At 41.8% G+C, this 21,425-nt stretch overlaps 1 protein-coding gene across 7 annotated transcripts in view; it reads left to right on the top strand.

Annotated features, from left to right (window-relative positions):
- Positions 1-21,425, top strand: part of PALM2AKAP2 (PALM2 and AKAP2 fusion) — a gene marked incomplete at both ends in the record, with an annotated part of 248,520 nt that overhangs the window by 33,363 nt on the left and 193,732 nt on the right. For all 7 annotated transcript variants that reach the window (XM_079548124.1, XM_079548123.1, XM_079548126.1 and 4 more), the window contains one exon: positions 11,225-11,305. In XM_079548124.1, coding sequence (XP_079404250.1) covers positions 11,225-11,305 — 81 coding nt within the window. The remainder of the gene's footprint in view (positions 1-11,224; positions 11,306-21,425) is intronic.

Below are 21,425 nucleotides of genomic sequence, written 5' to 3' on the forward strand. Positions count from 1 at the left end.
GCACCTATCTGTGTTTGAGTCCTGTTCCTGCTTCAGCTCCCCAGGAAAACATGCTGCAGAGGTCCATATTTTAGCTAACGGAAGAGAAAATCTGACAGAAGAGCTCTGTGGAAAGAAGAGAGAAAGCATTTCAAAACCAGGTTGCAAAGTAATGGGGAAAGAGGGGGCTCCTCATTATCTCAGAGATCTACAGGAGACACAGGCAAAAGCAGAGGAGCTGTGCAGGAGTGGTTACATAGCACCTGCCAGGCATCTTTTTGAGTTTCAGTAGAAGAGTCTCCATTCCTTGAGGCAGAAATCCAGCCACAACCCTGAAGTTACAATGGAAGAATCTCCCTTTGTTATCTCTGTTATGGGTTTTGTTTGCTGATCTGTGTGTTTTACCATGCTAACTGCTGTTTAATAAACAATTTGAGTAGTTTACATCTTTATAAGCCTGTCAGGTGCATCTGCTAGGTTCGAAATTCATCCAAACTGTACAAGCTTTCTTGCTTGAATCCCTATTGCCCTAAGTACCTGTGCATGTAAACCTGCACAAACCAGGCAGCAGCTGCACTCTTTCCAGGGACGACCTTGAAGCTGTGAAATCCCAGGCACATGTGAGACATGAATTGCAGATAAGCTGCAGCAGAGGTGCAAAACACAGAGAAACCCAAGTTGTTTCCTGAAGGAGAACACCTTGAAATGCATAGCAGAAATCTGCCTATTTACAAGTGGATTCAGGCCTTGGAGCCCAGCATCAAAACAGACAGATGCAGATTAGCACCATACGACCATCCACGCTCTACTGCTTCTGCAGCCCAAAGCATTTGTGGTCTGCTGCTCCAGCACGGCCTGAGCCTCAAGCAACCTTCTTTGCAGATCTGCCAGGAACCCATTAGGGAAGAACCAGGCAAGCACAAGGCATGTTTCTACAAGTCTTCCCTCTTAATGTTGCACACTAGCGGAAAGCTGCTGTATGGTCTGCTCATGTTGCTGAAGCTAGGGCAGTTTTTGCCTCTAATGATGCAGGAAGGAGCTGGTCATTCAGAGTTGTTATGCAATCCACTGTGTGGTATCCCAACTGCTCCTATTAATGAAAAAAAATGTTGGGATGCCTTACCTATGGGAATGACATAGCAGTAATACCTCCCATGTACTGCTAAAGTTCAGTATTGAGACATGTGATCCTACACCTGTCAGATTAAATAACCTTTAGAGCAAGCTGGTTGGATATGAAGCTCTTTTACGTGCTGCATAGGCAAGATGCCAAAGCCAAAGCTGGGTAGGATTTTTAGCATGCCTAGATCACATACTAAGCATGCTTTTTTTTTTTTTTTTTTTGGCCAAGCAGATAGACATATCCACCCTCGTAGTCACGACTGTATTCATCATTTATGTTCTCTGTCTCTCTATGATCTCCTGTTGGAGTAATGTGACTCAGTGTTGAGTGGGAGAGGAGGCTGAAACCCCACAGTGCTGTGAAGATGCCATGTCCGGCCATAACAGGACTTGGTAGAGCACTTATGTTCCATTTGGAGAAGGTCAGTGATGGCCCCTGGGACCTGGGTCAATCTTTACAGTGCATAAATGAGCTGAATCTTCTAGGGTAGTTAAGATGAACCCAGCTCCATGCTGGGGGCTGTTCAGAGTCTGTTCAGAGATAAACCTTATCCAGAGCAGTAATTTGCTTCTGAATTTGTGTATAATCTTATTTGCATCACCAGATTGAAAGGATTCTGATGACTGAAAAGCATCAAATTCTAGACTCATGACTGCATCTCTTTGTGTCCATAGAGATGTTTGTCTCCTTCTTTCTTCCTGCTGTAAAACAAGGCAGTCTTTCCTTCCTGAATGTAGAGATTAGGACTCAGTCACACCAGCAACTTCAACTCGTGTTAGCAAATCCCCAAGCTTCAGATTGTGTAAGCATCCTATTCATGACCATAGTTGGATAAAAGCTTAAGGAAAGGATCTTAAGCTAACAACAGTATCTCACAGATGACAAAAAGTGTTTTCTGGCAGCAGAGGAACTGCTCACAATCCAGCAGCACAACCCTGCCCTGCTAGAAGGAGTTACAGAACTGTACCACACAGGTCAGTATGGATGGCCTTGGTGCCAGCAGGCACACTGCCACGCTCACAAGTAGGAGACAACAATGCAATAAAAGCATTTTGATGTGAGACACCAAGACGCTGAAATCATTGTGTAATCCAGCCAGGCTACAAGGATTAAAACACAAAGCCCAGCTACAGCTTTGTGTATAATTCCTTCTTCTGGGTCTTCATTTTACTTTGAAAATAATAAGCAAAAAGTTGGATATGAGTCAGGTATCAGAATTAGTGCTGTCATTCTCCCAGTGGCTCCAGACATTGCTCTGTGCAGTTTGTTCCCTTCCCACAGCTGAAAGTCTAATTTCTTCTTCCCGCATCATCTTCTATGTCTTAGGGAAATTCCTTCAAGTGGGGATGTCTGTCATATGTGCAGTGAGGGAAAATCAGTCCTGCTGAATTCATAGCCTTTATGATTCTGATCTTTTTTAGTGAGCAAAAAATGTTTATAGATCCTCACCAGGATTAAGAGGAAAGCCGTGTAAAGGATCAGAATTTCAGCTTGCATGTCTTGGACATCTTGTAATTTGTTTTTCGTTTCTTAATGGAAGGATTACGAATCCCTTAATGGATGTTGTAACATTATCAGTACCTGCTTTGTAGGACAACATCAGCATTGTATAGGTGTTTTTCTGCTTGTTCAGCATCTGTTTGCTGTCATGTTCTGCCATGTCATATCTTCCAGACAAAAAAAAAGGAGGCCTTTGCAAAAAATATTCAAACTCCAATTTCATGGAATGATCTAAGAGCCTGATACCCTTGATCAAATTCTAAAAGTATAGGAAAGTGTGACTTTATTCCCCAGCCATGTCCAGTTTCAGATTTGGGAGGAAGGAAGACGTTTTCAAACTTTTCATACTTTAGGGACTTATTACAGGGGGTTGTCCAGACAAAAGTGTTGGTAGGTTAGACCTGAACCACAGCTTCCTGTGACCTAGGAGCATTAAGAGAAGTGAGAAAACTGCATGTAAAATTTAGTCATTCCAAAATTTCCCCACAGGATATCAAAGGAGCCATGATTTCTCCAAGATGATTTTGTCTCATAATCTCAATGAGAAATTTTCCTGTTGTGTCCCCTTTCAAAAATGCTAATGAGGAAGTTTTCAAAAGGAAATTCCTTCCCGTATTCATCACTCTTCATTAAGAGCTGTTGTTCTGGGAGTTGTGCCATAGTTTTATTTGTTGTATGAGATGCATGGTGATTTTAATTAAGTGGTCATTGTCTGTGTGAGCCACGGTGGTTGGATGTAGTGACCAGGGAGTTATAACTGCAAGTGCTCAGGGCAGCTAAGTTTTTGCTGCAGTCCTACAGTGGCTGTTGTCTTCAAAAATGAAGAGCCTTTCTCTTTTTGGTCATCTTTGCCCTTTATAGTCACAGGTTATGTTGGCAGTGGGCTCATGGCAGCTATGAGCATATCCAGAAGCCCTGAGCAGAAGTGAATCCTACAGGGCTCTGTTTGAACTCCTCCTCTGGTGTCCTAACCAATGACTGTTATGGTTCTCTAGAACTGCATACAAAGATCACATCAACACAGATCTCTCTTACATGGCGGATTAGCACAGGAGAAAAACAACTTTCATCATTGCACAAGGATGTCCTACTGTTATACATCTAAAAAGCTGCAGCATTTCAGAGAAGTAGAGAAAATGAATTTTCTAAGTGTATTTTCCCCACAAAAATCCAAGCAAGGAAAGTTACTCTGCATGCAAGTGACAACATTAGCATGAAAGTGGGTTGCAGACCAGAGACAACTTCTCCTTTGTCAGAATCACTTGAACTGGCATGTATTTGTTTCTTTCAAACCACTTAGTTCTTGCACATAAGCAACTCGCTCCTCTGACATTCATGACTAGAGAAAAGGCTGCAAAGAATACAGGTGTATTTCTGGCCTGAAGGCATCTTTCTTTCTTCACCTTGAGAGTGCAGCTGTCTGCAAGTGGTTCTACACTTCTCTTAGCAGGAACCTCTTTGAAAGATGTTGAAACAAAAAACTTCCAGGCCCTCCTGCTCACTATCTCACTATGGTCTGTCTCTGTGATGTAAACCTATTCTGTATCCAAACCATGCTAAGGTATTTCTTGCGCACTATGACATGCTGTCTGTTTAAATCAATATTTGTGGAGTAATCTCCAGTTTTAAACAGTTCCACAAGATAGGAGGTGAAATATTCTTTTTCCTTTGCTTCTCATAGCTGTGGAAAGGGTATGAGGAAGACAGCTAAGCCTGGGCTTTACCTTTAGGTGGATTTCATCTGCTGCACCTGAGCTCCATTTGTTCATGCCCAGCTAACCTCCCTGCTTGTTGCTTCGAGAGATGGAAACGGACACAATTTTATTATGAGATATGTAGATATATGGAGGATACATGGAGGTTGCTATAACAACGACTCATATTCCTCCCATCCCCATCTCTCATAAGAAGCTTTCCAATATATGATTTGCTTTGTTCAGGTACAAGGAAGGTAAGCCACCATGGTGGCAGAAGCTCAGCACATTTGAAATTGTGAATCTATATTGTAGGCAATAACCTTTCTGTACAGAAAGACTTTAAGTACAGGTCAGTGTGCCTGACCTGTTTCTTAGGTGCTACCCGGAAGCACTGAGTAGAAGGTCAGAAGCTGGATTGCAATTACAGATGAATCATTCCTGGCTCATGTTTGAATAGATACAAGGATCAACCTGTTGCCCACGGGTTTCTGGGGGTAAACAGAGATGGTTTTGCAGGAAAAGGTAAACACAAAACTCATGTTGCTAGAGAGAGGAGACCACATAGTCCAGACAGGCCTCCAGCTTGCCAATGCAGAGGCTGCATGACTTCCTATCACAATGAGAATTCATCCAAGTGCACCCATGTCCAGCTTTGGCAGGATAATGGGTTCCTGTATCTCGTCCTGGTAATAGTACTGATTATACAAACAAAGCAAGGGCCCTGCTGCCAGTCTCTCAGGCCTGTGCATTTTGCTGTAGTCCAGCTGAGGACGGTCAATTAAACTACAACTTGAGGAAAGATTCAGCTTCTGTGAAGGCACAAGAAGGGATTTCTTTAAATTATTCTAGCAGTAGGCAGAAGTGATATGCAGAATCCAGATTCTCCTTTTCTGAAGCTTCTAGATGCCCTTGAGCTGGCAACGGAAAGATGAGATGTCAGAAGCAATTTTTGTGTGTTTGTTCCCATACTAGCTGTCCTAAAAATCTGCAAGATTTAAATGAGCAGGGAATAACACCTGGCAACTGTACAGAGTGGAGAAAATAATTCCTTGCTGAAGAAATTTACGTGATTCTTTGAAGATATATCTCTGTGACTGCTTTCCTTGCTTTGAAGTACACTGTAGCTTTCCTCTGCATGTGTCATTTTTCAGTACATTTGTTGTGCCTTGGCCCAGAAAGTGGGAGCTCACTAACTTCCACCCCTTCTCTTTGCCTGCCCAGATTCTTGTTTAATATGAAAGATGAAGACATCAGAAAAGCTTTTTGTAGAAATGATTACTCATCCCTCAGCGCTGTGCTGGGGTCTCAGTATCCAGCACAAGACCCAAACCCCATCTGGTCTGTATTCAGTCAGTTTTCCATTCATTTTTCCACTGCACATTTCTTCATACCTGCACTGTAAGCCATAGCCTGCCCTTGGATCTGGGCACGTTTCCTCACTGAGGTCAGTTAAATAGAGCTCATTTTCTATGTTGCTCTGGCAGAGTGCTTTCTGCACGTATCTGAGCTGGCTTGAGCCCAATAAAAACAGGTGCTCCTGCCAACATGAGTGGAGCAGAGGGCTTCCCCAGGGCTTCATTGCCCAAGGACTGACATGGCTTTAGAGGTGCATGCTTCTGCTCAAAAAGCCACCAGTCTGCAAGCTGCATAATCTCTGCATTTCTTCACACTCTGTGGAAGCAAATTTCTGAGCAATACCAGAAATAACTTTGCAGTGGAAAATTGATGTATTCTGTGACTTCAGTGTCAAAGAGAAGTGTTTTAGTATAATGGGGTTTTTTTTGGTTTTTTTTTGTTTTTTGTTTTTTTGAGGTCTTATGTTTGCTTTGATTTATTTATTTTTTTAAGGGAATGGTTTGGCATGTCTGACACTAAGCTCTAAATTATTTTGATCAAATGTAACATGAGAGCAGCTGTCTCGACTCAGACAAAAACTCCCACATCCCACCTCTTACAAAATCATAAAATAGGTGGTGTTAGCACAAGAACGAGAGAAGGACAGTCAGTATGACTATTTCCAAAGTGCCATCATCGTCAAAAACAAGTCTGATCCAGGAGGTTCATGAACCCGATCTAACTCAATTTTTGAGGCATCCTTTACAGTATCCCTTTTTTCTGGCCATGACCAGGTTTTCTTTAAGCCCCTAGCATCTTCCAGCACCCACAGCACCCTTGGGGATTTTCAAGGCAGGCTCATGCCTTGGCTCTGAATCTGCTTCATTTGATTTCATTGAAGCCCCCTTCTATCTTACAGCGTGTGAGATGCCCATTTGCTTTTTCCAATCCATTCATGCTCTTATAGATCTCCATTTCATCCTCTCTCTCTCTCTCTTCTACCCTTTATTTATAAATTATCGGCTGTTCTTTTTCTTTGTAATACGGAAGTGGCACTGGACACATTTAGTGCTGTGCAGCAATCGCTTTCTTTCAAAAATAGGAATCTCCTAAAGGGAAATAAACCCATGGCTTGCATGTTCTGCTTTCGTCAACAAAAGTGAACTCCTGAATACAAATCTCAGTTTTCACAAAGTAGATTTTCAAGATGTGAGTCAACTTGTTCTTTGATCTGTGCTCAGTCGCCATCATTTGGGTCTGTGAATAAAAAAGTCATGTACTTTCACTTTCCCATGTTCCTGGTATTTTTGGTGAAGTGAGGGATATAAAGTTAGAGTCTTGCAAACATCTGGGATATTCAAAGTGTGCTGGCTGTACGTTGTACTCCTCCATTCTGTAAAGGTAACTATCCGTGAAGAGCACTTGTATAGAATCATAGAATCATAGAATCACTCAGGTTGGAAAAGACCTTTAAGACCATTGAGTCGAACCATGACCTAACCATACTACCCTAAATAACAACCACCCGCTAAAAAATGTTCCTGAGCAGTAAATCACGTCCCTGAGCAAAAGCAGAACACCGCAGAGAGATACAAATATTTTGTAATAAGCCTACTGTAAGAGTGAAACAGAAAAAACTGGCTTCCATGCCCGTTTTCACCTCCTCCTACAAGCCTCGTTTTTATAATCTCTTCACTTTCTGAAAAAAAAGAAGCATCTTTTTGTCCACAGAATAACTCCAAGAATCTGGGTCTGTGTAATGATTGGCACCCCAACCTACAGCTTTCAGCAGCATCCTAAAAATGTGCAGGAACTGCACAACATCCCATCCTGTTACTCACTTGCAATTTAGGTTGGTGTCTTCCTCTGCCCCACATCACACTTAGCCGTCTTTCCCTCCCCTTGCAAGCTTCACTTGGGTTTTCAGGCAATTTTTTTTTCCAAAACTGAAGCTGCTTCTGAGAAAACTTCTCAGTTTGGAGGCCATGGGCTGGCAAAATGATCATGGAAACCTGTGCAAGAGCAGATTGAAATGTCACTTTGGTCCTTGTAGGTGCAGGTAATGCTTTGGTCACAGTGAGAAGTTTCACATCTCAATTTCATCGCAAAAGGATAGAATGGCTGAAGCTGGCAGGGTCCTCTGATTTATTTCTTGGGGGTGATTTGCACCAACAGATATCTGAAGCAATGGTGTAGTATTCACTGTGTTGTCAGAGAGGATATGTATTGAAACAGAGCTGTTAGGTGTGAATCTTTGTTTTAAGTACTATACTTTCCTAGTTCTAGGATCCATAGTAAATCATAAACTTACTAGGCATGATTGGAAAAAAAAATATCTAGAATTAGATGAGCAGAATAAGGAGGGAGGAGCATATACAGGCTCAAATACAGAAAAGTACTTTATACAATGCTCAGTTTAAGCATGTACTCAACATCTTCATGCTTTCAGTTAGATCCTGAATGAGAATTTGTTTCATCTAATGAATATCTAAAATCCTCGATGCTGGTTTTTGTGAGGCCTTTGTTAGCCTGTCCAGTCTTTTACCACATCTTTTCATAACATGTCTGTACATACCAGCAACATGTACAGTCACGGATCTCACTATGGGAGAAACCCACCAATAAAGTGACTGAGTGACCTGAAGGTGAAAAGTCCTGACAGCTTATTACGCATGCTGCAAATCATGCAACCTTCAGAAGAAAAAAAACTACCTCTGCCATCATGCTCCTTACATTCAGCTATGGTGCAAAAAGAGAATGGGTATAGGTATGTGATTAGACTGAGAGCCAGTGAAATGGTATTGTGAGCAATATTCCAGTTTAGCTCCACACAAGCCCAGTAGTTAGTAAGTAGTTCAAGCATTTTAATGCCTGCTGTGTTGTTGCCTACAGGGAAAATACTCTAAGTGCTTTCCCTTTCTCCCAAAGAAAATAAGTTTCCATTTATGTTTTATAAGGCTGTCTTGTCACTTCCATTATAAGACGTGACACAGCCAGCCAGAGAAGGTACAGTGCTGATTTCCATCATGTGTTTTAGCAAGAAAGCTTTTTTAAAGGGTAGAAAATGTATATATGTACATGTTTCAATAAACACGCAGAAATGTGGGTCAGTTAACTGTGAAGATACAAGTGCCTTATGCTGCCCTATGGCACATATAATGTGTTCAGCTCGACACAAACAGGAAAGAATTTCCCCTATTCCCTTATTCTGAGAATATTAAGCCATTAACTGGAACAGCTTTTATGACCACTTTGTTCCAACCTATGGCTAACCACTTACTTGAGGAAATAGCAGAGAAATGACTCCTAGGCTTTTGCTCTCTGAAGTACGCTGTTAATACTGTAGACTAAAAGAAAGAGAAAGAAAAAAAAAAAAAAAAAAAAAAGAAACAAACAAAAAAAGAAAAGAGATAGCTCTGAAGTATGTTGAAGTTTTTTAACCCCAGAGCCATGCAATATCCTGCTCCATTCAAAAGTGCAGAGGGAAGAAGGGGATTGGAGGAGTGTTCCTTATGCTATCAATTTTATATAAAGAGTGGATTTAAAGGTGCATACATAAATTTTGAATGTCTATGCTTGCACAATGCAAATTGTCTTCTTCGAGAACAAAGCAGTGAGATTTCAGCTGATGACAGGCACAATTTGTCACATTCCAGTTGTCCAAAAAGCCAGTTTTCCTGTTCCAAAATAACTTCAGCAGAATATTTTTGTTCAGCAGTAGTATTATTGAACTCTTCAGACAATTATACGAGTGTGTATCTCTATACATAAAATCAGCATGTAAGACCGTGCAGGGTATTACAGAACCATTTGTCACATGCATCATTTGACCACTTTGCCTCTTCGGAGTTCATTGATAAAGCCCTCTCATCACCTCATGTCTTAGTCTTCAGTAAGAGTTGTCCAGGCTGTTGACTCCATGTTTTGAGATAACTTACTTATTATTAAAAGTTTCCTGATCTTCCTTTTAAATGTAGGGTTTTCACTCAAAATGCCTTGGTTTGAGGGCCAATATAAACATAAATCATTTGTGTATAAGTGATATCATATGTCCCTTGAGGATGAGAAATAAAGGCTTGAAATCCCTAGAAAGTGGAGAATTCGCAGTAGGACACCCAGAAGTGGAACGGAAGAATTACTCTGGGGACTCGAGGAATCCTCAAATGTCTTCAAGCCCAATCTTACAGCTACTGAAGCATTAAAATAATAAAAACAAGTTTTCAACAGCCAAAGAATAAAAAAGAGTGTTGTTCCAATAAAAGCTGGGGCAGATGCCCTGAAGGCAAAAGCACCAGCTGTATCCATCAGGCCCAGCACCACCACTGGGCAAGGGAGGGGCTGTCCCACTGCGCTCAGTGCTACATGCAGGTTGGAGTGCCACGATTTAAAATTGGTATGAAGCTATTAGAGAATGTCCAAAGAAGGGCTAAAAAGACAGTGAAGAGCCTGCAGGACAAGATGTACAAGTTGCAGATGAACAAACCCTTGGTTCGGCCCAGAACGGAGGAGCCGAGGGGAGGTCGCTGCTGAGGGGAGGCCTCATGGTGGCCTGCAGCTCCTCACAGGAGCTGTGCTCTCGGGTGACGGTGACAGGGCCTGAGGACACAGTATGGAGCTGTGTCAGGGGATGGTCAGGGGCCAGGGAAAGACTGTGCCCCAGAAGGCGGTGGGCATGGCACAGCTCCCCAGGGCAGCGGCACGGGAACTGCCACAGCTCGAGGTTTGGGTCTGTGAGGTGCCATGTGAAGCCGGGGGTTGGATTCATAGTCCTTCTGGGTCCCTTCCAACTCGAGGTATTCTGTGATTCTGTGATTCTGTCTACACCTCTGGGATCATTAATCTGATCTGAGCTGGGGGTGGGTGAAGAGAAATGGTCCCCACGTGGCATGAAAGACTTAGAACAGGCAACCCCTGCAGGTTTTGAAAGGAGGAGGGGTGGAGGAAGAGAAAGACAGCTAGATCTCCTGAAGCAGCTGGGAGAGCCTGCTGCCTGGCACAGGCATGTTTCTGGAGGTGACCTTAAAAAATCATAGGCTGTGGACACGGTAATGGCGTCCTTCAAGCTGCTCAGTCAGCCCAGCCTCTGGGAGCTAGCGCAAGCCAGCTGCTAGCGCATGTGGGTGCTTTGGATGGGGCTATCTGTCCCATTTGCACTGCAAATAAGCCCAGTACAGTCTGATAGCTTCACCATCTGCCTTCTGCCCTGATGTCCTCTGTTGACCTTGCATATTCCTGGTCCAGAGTATAGAACGAAAAAGTGCATCCATGTCCCTTTAACTTCCCACCAACCTGCAATTTTTTCTCTCCTCCTCTGGGACTGTGCACGCTGTTGCTGTTCTGTCTGCCGGCAGCCAGTGAGGAGAATTTCTCCTGTTGGTGAGCAATCAGTGGGTCGGGGCTGGCACCCTCCCAGCAGACAGCTCCTGTGAGCCAGCAAGCAGAGCACAGGTGAAATGGGACTGGTGGCATCTGCACAGATGTGTGTGGCTGCCTGCATGTTCTTATGAATCTGCTACCCTTAAAGCCTCCATTTCTCTGACAATCTCTCTTTCTCTCTCCCTCCCTCTCTCCCTCAAATTATTTTTCCAAGGAGAAAAGGAAAAGGCAGACGGAAATAGAAGGCAAGAGACAACAGCTTGAGGACCAGATCCTTCAGCTGCAGCATTTCAAGGTAAGGGATCGATGCCAGAAGGGATGGATTGACTGAATTTGTTCATTATTAGAGATGCAGATCACATGTCGGAAAGCTGGGAAGAGCCCACTCCGACATGAAGCAGCTTTTGCTGCTGGAACCTGTCTCTTGCAGTGATCAGTACTGCCTGCATGTCGATCTGTGTGTTTCATGCCCAGAACCGCGCTGCGGAGATGGGGCTGGTAGGGTGTGAGCTCCGGCAGCACAGCCGTGCTGCTATGACAGAGTGCTGCTATTTACTATACATAATGACAAGACACCAGCCACTGCAGGTTGGGTATGCACCGTATGGCTTCGGCAAGCACTTTCTGCCTGCAGATCTGTGTTAGACTGTGCTGGAACCTTGTGTCTATGTGTGTGTTACAGTATGCATGTGTGTGTGTTTAGATCATTAATTGTAGGATGAAGTTGTTAGGAGTACATGGGAGAATATGTGTGCACGCACATGCAGGGAGGGTGCTGATGCATATGGGTATGTCCACATGTAGAGGCACCTTTATAACAGAGTGCCCAAGCCATCCCCATTCCCATTGGACTCCATGACAGCTGCAGATAACACCAACTGAAAGCCGTCCTGGTTATTTCTATCATCTGACCTTCCTGCTAGTAGCAGCTTGCCTTTACATTTATGTGCAGCAAAGAGAAGAGCAGAATTGTATGTGCGATCTTTCTTGTAATCAGTGTGCATTTGTGGTCAAAGCTCATTAGATTTGTTCTGTAGGGGAGCCTAAGGAATTCAGTAATTAAAATATCTTGGAAAGATGACCAGAACTGGAAGCTTTTCCTTGCAGCAAGTCGGCTGGGTTGTGATTAAAAAAAAAAAAAAAAAATGTTGCTTGCACATTAATTGTATGAGCACCTGCATGGGGATGTGCTGTGCTGAATGTCTCTTCTGCCCACGCCTGCACTGGAAGATCAGGCTTCCAGCTATGCCACAGGCGGGATCCTTCCTCTGCATCTCCAAAATACTCATGTTCCATAAACTATGCCTAATTTTCTGGCAAATGTAACACAATTAAATTCAAGTAATTGAATGCAGCCCACACAAGTGCTTCATCAGGTTCACTATAAATCTACAGATGGCACATATTGTCTCTGGTGTCATCAAAAATGTGACTGAATTTCTGTGGGGTAATAGGAGTTGCCATTTCATTCAGGTGGCCCTGGGCCACAGACAAGGGAGAATTTCTTCTTACCAGCATAGGCTGATGCAGCAGGGCAGCCTTTCCAGAGCCTTCATGATGCTTTCTTTCTTTTTTTGCTGCAGAGCGCTTTCTTTATCATATTAACTGTTTGCAAGCTAACTGAATTATGCTTTTCATGAAATCCTTTAAGCAGAACCCTTTGGGAAGCGAGTTCCAGCAACTGCTCTACTTCATCTGATTTCTTGTGATATAGCTGCTGCTAAACTGCATTTTATCATCCTCCTCAGGGAAAAGCTAACCCTTCATAGTGGTACAGGAGGGTCAGCTGGAGCTGGCTCCAGTCCTGCTGTGATGATTACCACTTGCCACAGTTCAGGCTGTCTGCATGGATTTCTTGACTAATACTTGTGAAAATTATCTGTATCTCTATATTAGTTAGCTCACAGCCTAAAGCAAAAGTGATAATCACACAGGAAGTAAATGGTAGATCAGGGCACAGACTTTTAAAACAATATTCCTCAGCTGAGGAATTCTCCTTTGAGAACTAGGTAGTGGATGGTAAAGTACTCTTAGACTGCATCTCTCTGGTATGTTTCTTAGACTGTGTTCAATATTCCTCAATATTCCAACAATATTCCTCAGCTGAGGAATCTATTGTTTTAAAAGTCTGTGCCCTGATCTACCATTTAAAGTCTGTAATCCTGGGTGTGAAGATGAGCACTGAGATATGGTAGGAGGTCCTCAACCCCTCCATTCAGTGTCTTCACTTGTCATCTGAGTATAAGTGTGTGGCCAATAGTGAGGTGGCCTGCTCAAAAATCTGCCTGCATCATCACTGGGATTTCAGGATTCATCTCTAACTGTTCGAGGCAAACATAGGGAGGGTGGCTACCCCAAACCTTTTTTTAAAAAGGGGAGAGAAAGAGGCACTGGCCAGGGTTATTTCCCATTCTTCGTGGCGGCTTATCAAATAAAACTGCATTCTCTTGTTGTACTTTGTTCAGTGCAGTGGTTGCTTATTGGAAACAGCAGGGAGCTGGCCAAAATAGTGCTTGGCTGCCAAGCATTTGAGAAGCTGTTTGTCCTCCCCAACTCCCCAGGGCTCTCCCTTGCCTCAGTCTGAATTTCTGCTGGCAACGGCTTCATGTCTTCTGGTAATGTTGCCTCCAACCTATCTCTGCCTAAAATAAGGACATCCATTTTCCTTCAGAAATGTTAGGTAAAGCATGGCTCATTTTCTGAATTGTAAGTGTTGCAGCCAATACAGAGCAAGATATAAATCCAGGTCAAAAAGAATAGAGTTGCCTGGAATGCCCCTGTATTACTTAAAATGCTATGAGGGTGTTAATGTCATTGTAGAGTTTAAAGACTTTACATTAGTGTTCATTAAGATCAGCTGTGGAGAAGCCTTTGAAAATAATATTTGGGTTAATCCTGTGTCTGCAGTATCTGGGTTGATCCTGCAAAGTCTAACAGATTTATTTCACCCTAAGATATTTGTACCCGAATTCAATGGATTTGGTTTATTTTTGTATGCTGCCAGAGTGCACTTAAAGTACACTGTGTAAAATAGCATGTTTGGTTACCTAATAAAGGATCTGAAAGCTTCAGGGGTTGTGCTCATTTCTGGCAATTTCGTTCACATAGGAAAAATACCTAATAGAAATAATGTATTGCAATTGTTTATTCCAGATTGCCTACAGTGTTCAATTTGCTGATGCCAATTAGTCCTCTGGCAAGATGACTTACTCTACTACACATTAATTCATTTTCCCTTGCTACATACATGGCTGAACTACAGCTACTGCCCCTCTGGTCCTAGGCAGAAGAGCCCAGCAAGCAGTGGAGGTAGCAAATATCCACCTTAAACCTGGACGAGGATTTTAGAAACGCATTTTATGAAGTCTTTAGAGAATTAGGATAATGGTTAGTGGATGATGACGTCAGGGCAAAAATATTATTCCAAAATGAATAGTTTATGTGAATTTCTAAGTTATTAAAATGTGTAAACCTGACATGGGAGACATGGTGTGGTGTGGTGTAGACTCTAAAGACAGAATTTCCTCATTTGACTGAGTTTCTAGAAATTAGGCACTTTTATAGGCAAGGTGTCCACATGGTGCTCCTGGGCCTTCTGCGTGCTCTGTTGAATGCAGGATGTGTGTTTGTCTAAGTTACAATTAAATGCCTCATTGCACTAGTGGTGGATAATGGAGAAAAAGAGGCACTTTAAAGCCCACTTTTTTGAGACTGAAAAGGCCATCTTGCTCTAATAAGAGGTGATCTACAAAATCCACCCTTTTCAGAATACTTTCCAAGTCTATAGGAACTGGAAGTGTTAACAACTTTGTAAATTTAAAAAAAAAAAAAAAAAAGGCACCTTATGAAAGTCAGCATCTATCAACATGATGTAGTTGAGCCAGTTGAGTTGAGGAAGCCAGTACTTGGTCTTGGCTGATGACTTTCACTGAAAAATTCAACCTGCAAGAACCAACAGCTTTTAAGAATTTGTTCAGTGAGGTAGAAGTGTAGTGGACCAGTTCTGATGAAGCTGTTCACTATTTCAAATAAACACCAAGACAGAACAGGTTCTTCCAAGATCTGTCTGCCTCTATCGTTAGATGAACAGAATTTCAGTAACTGTTTACTGTGGATCTGTTTGGTGGCAGCTGGTAATAAAATAAGCAGTACAAAGCCTCCGAATTGAATGAAAAATGATTTCTCTGCTGCAGCTTTACTGTTACAATAAGCCCATTTACCACAGTTATTTTATTTCGGGAGTGATGTAAGTATGAGGCATCTATTTCTGTTAACAGCTATTTCTTAAAATGTGCAGTTTGTGAACACTTAATCTATAATGTAATTATACCTTTACATTGATGGAGGAGGAGGTCTTTTTATGTTATAGATACTATGTTAAGATATTGTTTTAGACTGAAACTACCTTATCTAAAAATGAATTTTAATTTATTTCAAAATTCTATTGTTAGCCACAATTTATTCTAGTCTAAAAATAACTGCAGTCAGAGAATATACGTAGATCTTTCCATCCATATATATGTGGATATACAAATTAATACAATGTTGTGGAAAAGGGGAGATAGTTTCTGCAAAAGGGGGAGCTTTGCTACTCCTTTATCATGAGTTCTTCCATGAATTTCAAATAAATAAACCCTTAAACTGAATATTAGCTCAGCCAAGCACAAAAAATAATGTTTGGTGGTGCCTTCAACATACTTTACTTTACAGGGTCAGTGCAATAGCCTCCAGACCCTGTTCTTATCAGTAGTTGAGCACCCTTTTTGGTATGCAGTGTGCTATAGCAGTCTTGGGCTGACCCTCTTTATTTAACATGCTGGAGCCCACCGCACTTCTGTGAGGCTGGAAGTTTCTGCCAGCTCCATTTTCCAACCATGTTTCTGGAGCATGGAGAAACTGCAAACTAATTCAGAGAGAAATTTCCATTTTCAGAGCTTAGGAGATCCTTGTTAAGCCCCTTCTGTGCATCAGCATCTTTGTGATGGCACCATTCCTCCCCTGGAGACTCGCTTCCCATGAGAATTCAGGTTCAGAAGGGAGACACTCTGAGTCTGTATGTCTCTTTTATCATCCAGAAAAGAAATCCAGATTCATTAGACAAAAAAGGAAGGAGGAATAGGACTGTGTAGCCTATGGAGCTGGGGCACTTGCTATATCTGAATTGCTCACAGGGATTTAAGCTGCAGGATATCCTTGCAGAGAAGTAGCTTTCAGAAGGAAGGGCTTTCAAAAATCTGTGCTTTCTTCTCAAGAAATCAGAAAGCAACATTTTTATCCTCGAATAAAATCTTTTAACCATAATGCAACAGCTTCTCCAGACAAACTGAACAAGTTGCCAACAATAAAACTGTGAAAGCGTTAATGCTTATGCTCACTTTTCTCTCTTGCTTGCATGTCACAGCCACATAGCTGAATGTATGGTATTTTTGCCAGTATATCCCTCTAAGAACACATTTATTTCAGAAAAATTAATGATTGGTTGAGGTGTACTTCAAAGTGGGGAAGAGTTATTCTGGAATGGCCTCAGATCCAGGTATTCTGGATGTATCCGCATGCAGTCACCACACTAGCACTCGGGTTTTGGCCAGGAGCAGTGTCCTCAGAGTGGGTCATAGCCACGCCAGCAGTTTTCATTTCAGCCATACTGTATCAAAGCAGCTTGAAGATGTTTACATCTTGCTTCGATGCCAGCTTCTCCTAATGGCTGATAGGCACTCAAGAATGAATTCACGTGACCCAAATTCAGCTTTCTAAAACAACCAATATAAGAACTCTTAAGATGAGAGAAAAAAATAAAGGAGCCCTACAAAACAGCTTTTCTTTTTCTCTTTTGACTGATAGTGTATATTGGAAGGAATGGTAAACTGGGGCCAAGGACAGATTGAACGCAGAGAGGTAACTATTCTTTCAGAAGATAACAGTAAAGATGACAGTAGTAGTGTAGTAGTGACGACAAGTGGCAAACACAATTTGTTTTGGAGAAAGAGGATGGCCAGTTTTCAAACTTTCAGTTTGTGAACCATTCCAAAGTAAGTTAATTTGATTTGTTGTTTTTTTTCCTTGTTTTTTTATTTTTTATTTTATATTTTATTTTCTCTCAAAACCATTGTTTGTTTCCTTTGAAAACATTGAATGAGTACTTATAGAGAAAACCAAAACGTATCTAAATTTGTGACACTAAAAGATAAAAATGTGATCAAAATCTTTTCGTGTTTATGTTTGTAAAAGAGGTTCTTATTCAATTTCCATGCAACAGCACCATGTCCAGTGTCCTTGGTCTAGCTTAAGACAGCTTGTTAGTCTGGCTGCAAAATTCCCTCAGAAATAAGGAAATTCTCACAGAGTGGTGCAGTGATTTATGTGTGAGAGTACCCTAGAGGTCTCCATGTACCCTCACCAATGGGATCAGGTTGCTCCCATCTCATTGCATTTGGACTCTTGCCCAGGATGAAGATCTCATGACCTCCCTAGGCCATTCATTTCCAGGTTGAGCCACCACCCTGGGACTGCATGTGCCCTCATTTTGATATCACTTCATCAGTATGTGTCTTCACGCTGTGCCTAGAGCAACTGTTCAGCTCACTGATGCCTGAGTGAAGTGTGGAATAATTGGGCAGAGCTATCATCCTACCTTGAAGGAGTCTGAAAACTTAAGCAGACTTCTCAAAGACACTGAAAAATAAATCCCAGCTGTCCAGCTTAGGCATCACTGTGATTATTTTCACTTGCTAATTCAAGAAGAACTTCCAGGTAGCCCAGAAATATGAAAAATATGTATATGTAGAAAAGAACTCATGTTCAGGCCATGTTTCACCTTACTGTTGTTTTCATCTCAACATCATCTGAGTCTTTAATGAATGTTAAAAAATTTCCTTGTATCACTCCATGTTCATGATGCTAACCCATGTATTATTGGGTGATGAGTGATGTTATGTGAGCAGAAGAGACACAAACTTTTCATCTTCTCTCATGCAGACTTGACAACATCTCTTGCTGTGGTGGGTTTCCCTTCAGCTAAGGGAGCTTGGGTTTTATTTCTTCTTCTTCATCTTTGTATGGAAATACCTGTCTACTTGGTTTACAGTTAAATAAAATATGCGACCTGAGCAATTTAAAAGCAAAACACACAAAATATTTACACTGGTGATCTTGCTAATGGATGGGAAGCTTACACTGGGAACATAAAGCAATTGGCTCCTTTTCTTTCCAAGGAGTGCCTAATCTGTACAGCTTCATTTTCTGTTCCTGAGAGTTTTTAAATAGAGTGTGTGATCTCCATGAGGGAGCCACAGTTGTGGGCGCACCCATCCCTCTGACAGCCTGTGAGATGTGTGTTCCCCATGCCATGTTCCCCATGCCACAGCAAGCGTGGTCCCCATACTCTACCATTGGCACTGGCTGAGCTCTAGACCATTCCAGTGAGCACAAGGTAGTTAAGGCATCTTGTACATTTCCCACCCACTCCTGCAGCCATATTGCTCTGCTCATAGCTCTCCCGCCCACAGTGCTGCTTCAAGAAAGGAAAACATAAAGACTCAGGGGAGCTGAAGGGCTGTCAAATTACTAGCAGCAGCCAACAACTGAAGGCAGATTATCTCCTCAGTGTCTTCCAGCTACAATGATTCCAGGTAGCACTTATCATAGTCATGGCAATCACACATTTTCGCTCATCCAGCACCATGCTCCAGGCACAACTTTTCTGCAGATTGCTGTGCCTCTCACCAAGGCAGAAGCAGGGGATGAGCTGTGGACAGTACAGTGGCACAACACCTTCTGAAGGCACATTAAAGGGCTGCTGGAAAATGTCTGTGACTCTTTGTCAGAATATGTGTTTCTCAAAAATATTTGTTGAGACATCAATTCCTCAAAATATTTCAAATAAATTTTTGGTCAGTAAAATCTTGAACTCTACATAGAATATTCCATCTATTTATGGATAGAATATTTCTTAATGAGCTGGTTAAGCTCCACCAACTAGTTCTTTTGTTGTTGTTGTTGTTGAATTATACCTATCCTAGCTGTGATATTCTGGCTGAGGTCAAGACTATGATCAAGCTGACAAGTTTTTCAGCATGACTTCATTCCCTAGCCTGGACAGTGTTTCCATTATACCACTGTATTATGCAGACATGTTCCTTGGGTCATAACAAGCATCTTAGGTGATGGGAAAGACAACAGAATTTTTAGCAGTTAAGCAAAATGCTGTTTCCGAAATCACCTCAGTGAGCTGGAGACTGCTTCCTGTTCTGATCCAGTCACAACATGTATGGATGCATCCATCTCACAGCAAAGCTGAAAACCATATCTCATCTTTATATTGCAAACAGATTCTCCTTTGCTGATACACAACGTATAGAAAGTCTTCATCAGTCTGGACATCAGCCACCAGAAAGTGAAAAAATACAGCATCACTCAGAAACACATTTGAGATGCTTTTTTAACATTTGGGACATATTTGCCATCACTATCATGCTGCCAGATGGAGGGGAAGGGTTGTTGCATTGTCTTTCACTAGACAGTGAGATACACACGGATTTGAAAATATGAGGAACCAGACCCCTGCATCCATATTTTGGTAGAGTAGAAAAACTGAATCCATGCAGGGGAGAAATCACTTCGTTCCCAGCACTGTATTGCTAATGCTTAGCAATCTTCAAACATCAAAATCCAAACATTTTTGTCAGTGTTTCAATTTGGCAAAGATTTCAGTAATATCGTCTTTAATGTAGCACTACTGATTTCAATACAATTACACCAGGGATCAGTATTGCCCCTGTTCTGCAGCACAGAAAATGCATCAGTATCCTGAATCGTCCAAATCTGACAGTGTTTCTCAAGGTTAGGCATATTTACTGTAGGAGGCTGTCTTCGGTCAACTTTTGATATTTACTTCTTTTTGAGATTATCAGCTTCCTTGAAAATTTAATGAGCTGCAATAGGAAGCACTTCAGCAAGCACTTCTCTCAAGGAGAGGCAGTGATTGTTCCTATAGACATTTGTAAATAAGAAAAGTGAAAAGGAAAGAGAAGAAAAAGACCTCAAAATGCAGCAGCACAGCATCAACTATCTTTATGTTATCATAGAATGTCAAATGGAAAACCTGGCAAATGCCTCTGGGCATCAGGTGAATACACTGCAATTGTGTGGGACTAGAAATGTGTTTTTCTTTATGAACAATGTTTATCAAAGGAAGTACAAAATCAGGAAGACTGATGGGTTGAATTGATCACCAGCTGGGGCAATCCACAGATGACTCTTAAGGTCCTTTGGTGGCATATCAGTGAATGGAAGTGAGGATAAAAGGATTTACTTGTTATACTAAATTGTCTCTCAATAGTTTTATGCAATATTAAAGTAAAATGCAACATTGAAAGTAAAGATTTTTTTTTTTCAGTACACCAATTCTACTGCATTCATTGAAGGCATTATGCTTTATTTCCTTGACAGTCCTAAATGTAAACAACTTAAAGCCCTTGGGTTTTACTGTCCTGAAGTATGAAACTGGAATTTAGTGCACATAAGGGAGCTGAGCGCTGCATCTGTGGCTGTCACATTCCAACACTGGCAACAGCTTCTTTCTGTTCTCTCCAAAATCTATTCACTTATTTCTGTTCACATCACAATTTGTTCATGGAACTGTGACCTGTTTACATTTTTTTCTTATAGCACAGTGAGGAAAATTTGCTCTGCTTTTTTCCGCTTTCAAAATAAACACAAAGCTGCTGGATATCTCTGCCATCTCCCTGTGTGCAGAAAAACCAAATCACCTGAGAGCTGTGGTGACCTAGTGCAGTGCAATCCTAGTTTTCCACTTCAGTAGCAGAGAGCCTTTTTAATGGCATGATTTAATTTCTGCTGAAGGATTTAGCCCTGAAGAAATTGTACTCTCTCAGTAAACGAAGGAATAGTTATACCCAACTGTACATAGCATAGCTGATTGCTGTGCCAGTGAAATGTTGCTTTCTGATAGTAGAGCATATTCACATTCCATTAGTGGAACAAGCTGTAGAAATGCCTGTATATTTGCAGTGGTATAACTGCCTGCTCTTGCAGTGCTCTGTCCTTTCAGCAATGTCTAACTATACAGCACAACACAGGTGCATAGAGAAGTTCCAAGATGTAGTAGAGAGTTAAGGCACGTATCAGATAATGATGGAAGAGCAATGCTGAAATACTAGCATGTGACTGCTTTAATTACAGACTGTTAATAAAGTATAACATTGCTAACACAATATTGTTAACTAGGGGTAACTCAGATGGCAAGCTGACTTCAGGCTCTATTCTCACACTAGTGTTCTCTGTTTAGCAGAACTGGGGAACACCTCTTTTTTCTGCGGTAAGTTTTGCAAGAAATTTTGAAGATATGTAATCCAGATTTCATAGCTGTGAAGGACAGATGGCAGTGAAGCATCTTT

This window comes from Tetrao urogallus, assembly GCF_951394365.1.
Source record: "Tetrao urogallus genome assembly, chromosome: Z".
NCBI classification, from domain to species: domain Eukaryota; kingdom Metazoa; phylum Chordata; class Aves; order Galliformes; family Phasianidae; genus Tetrao; species Tetrao urogallus.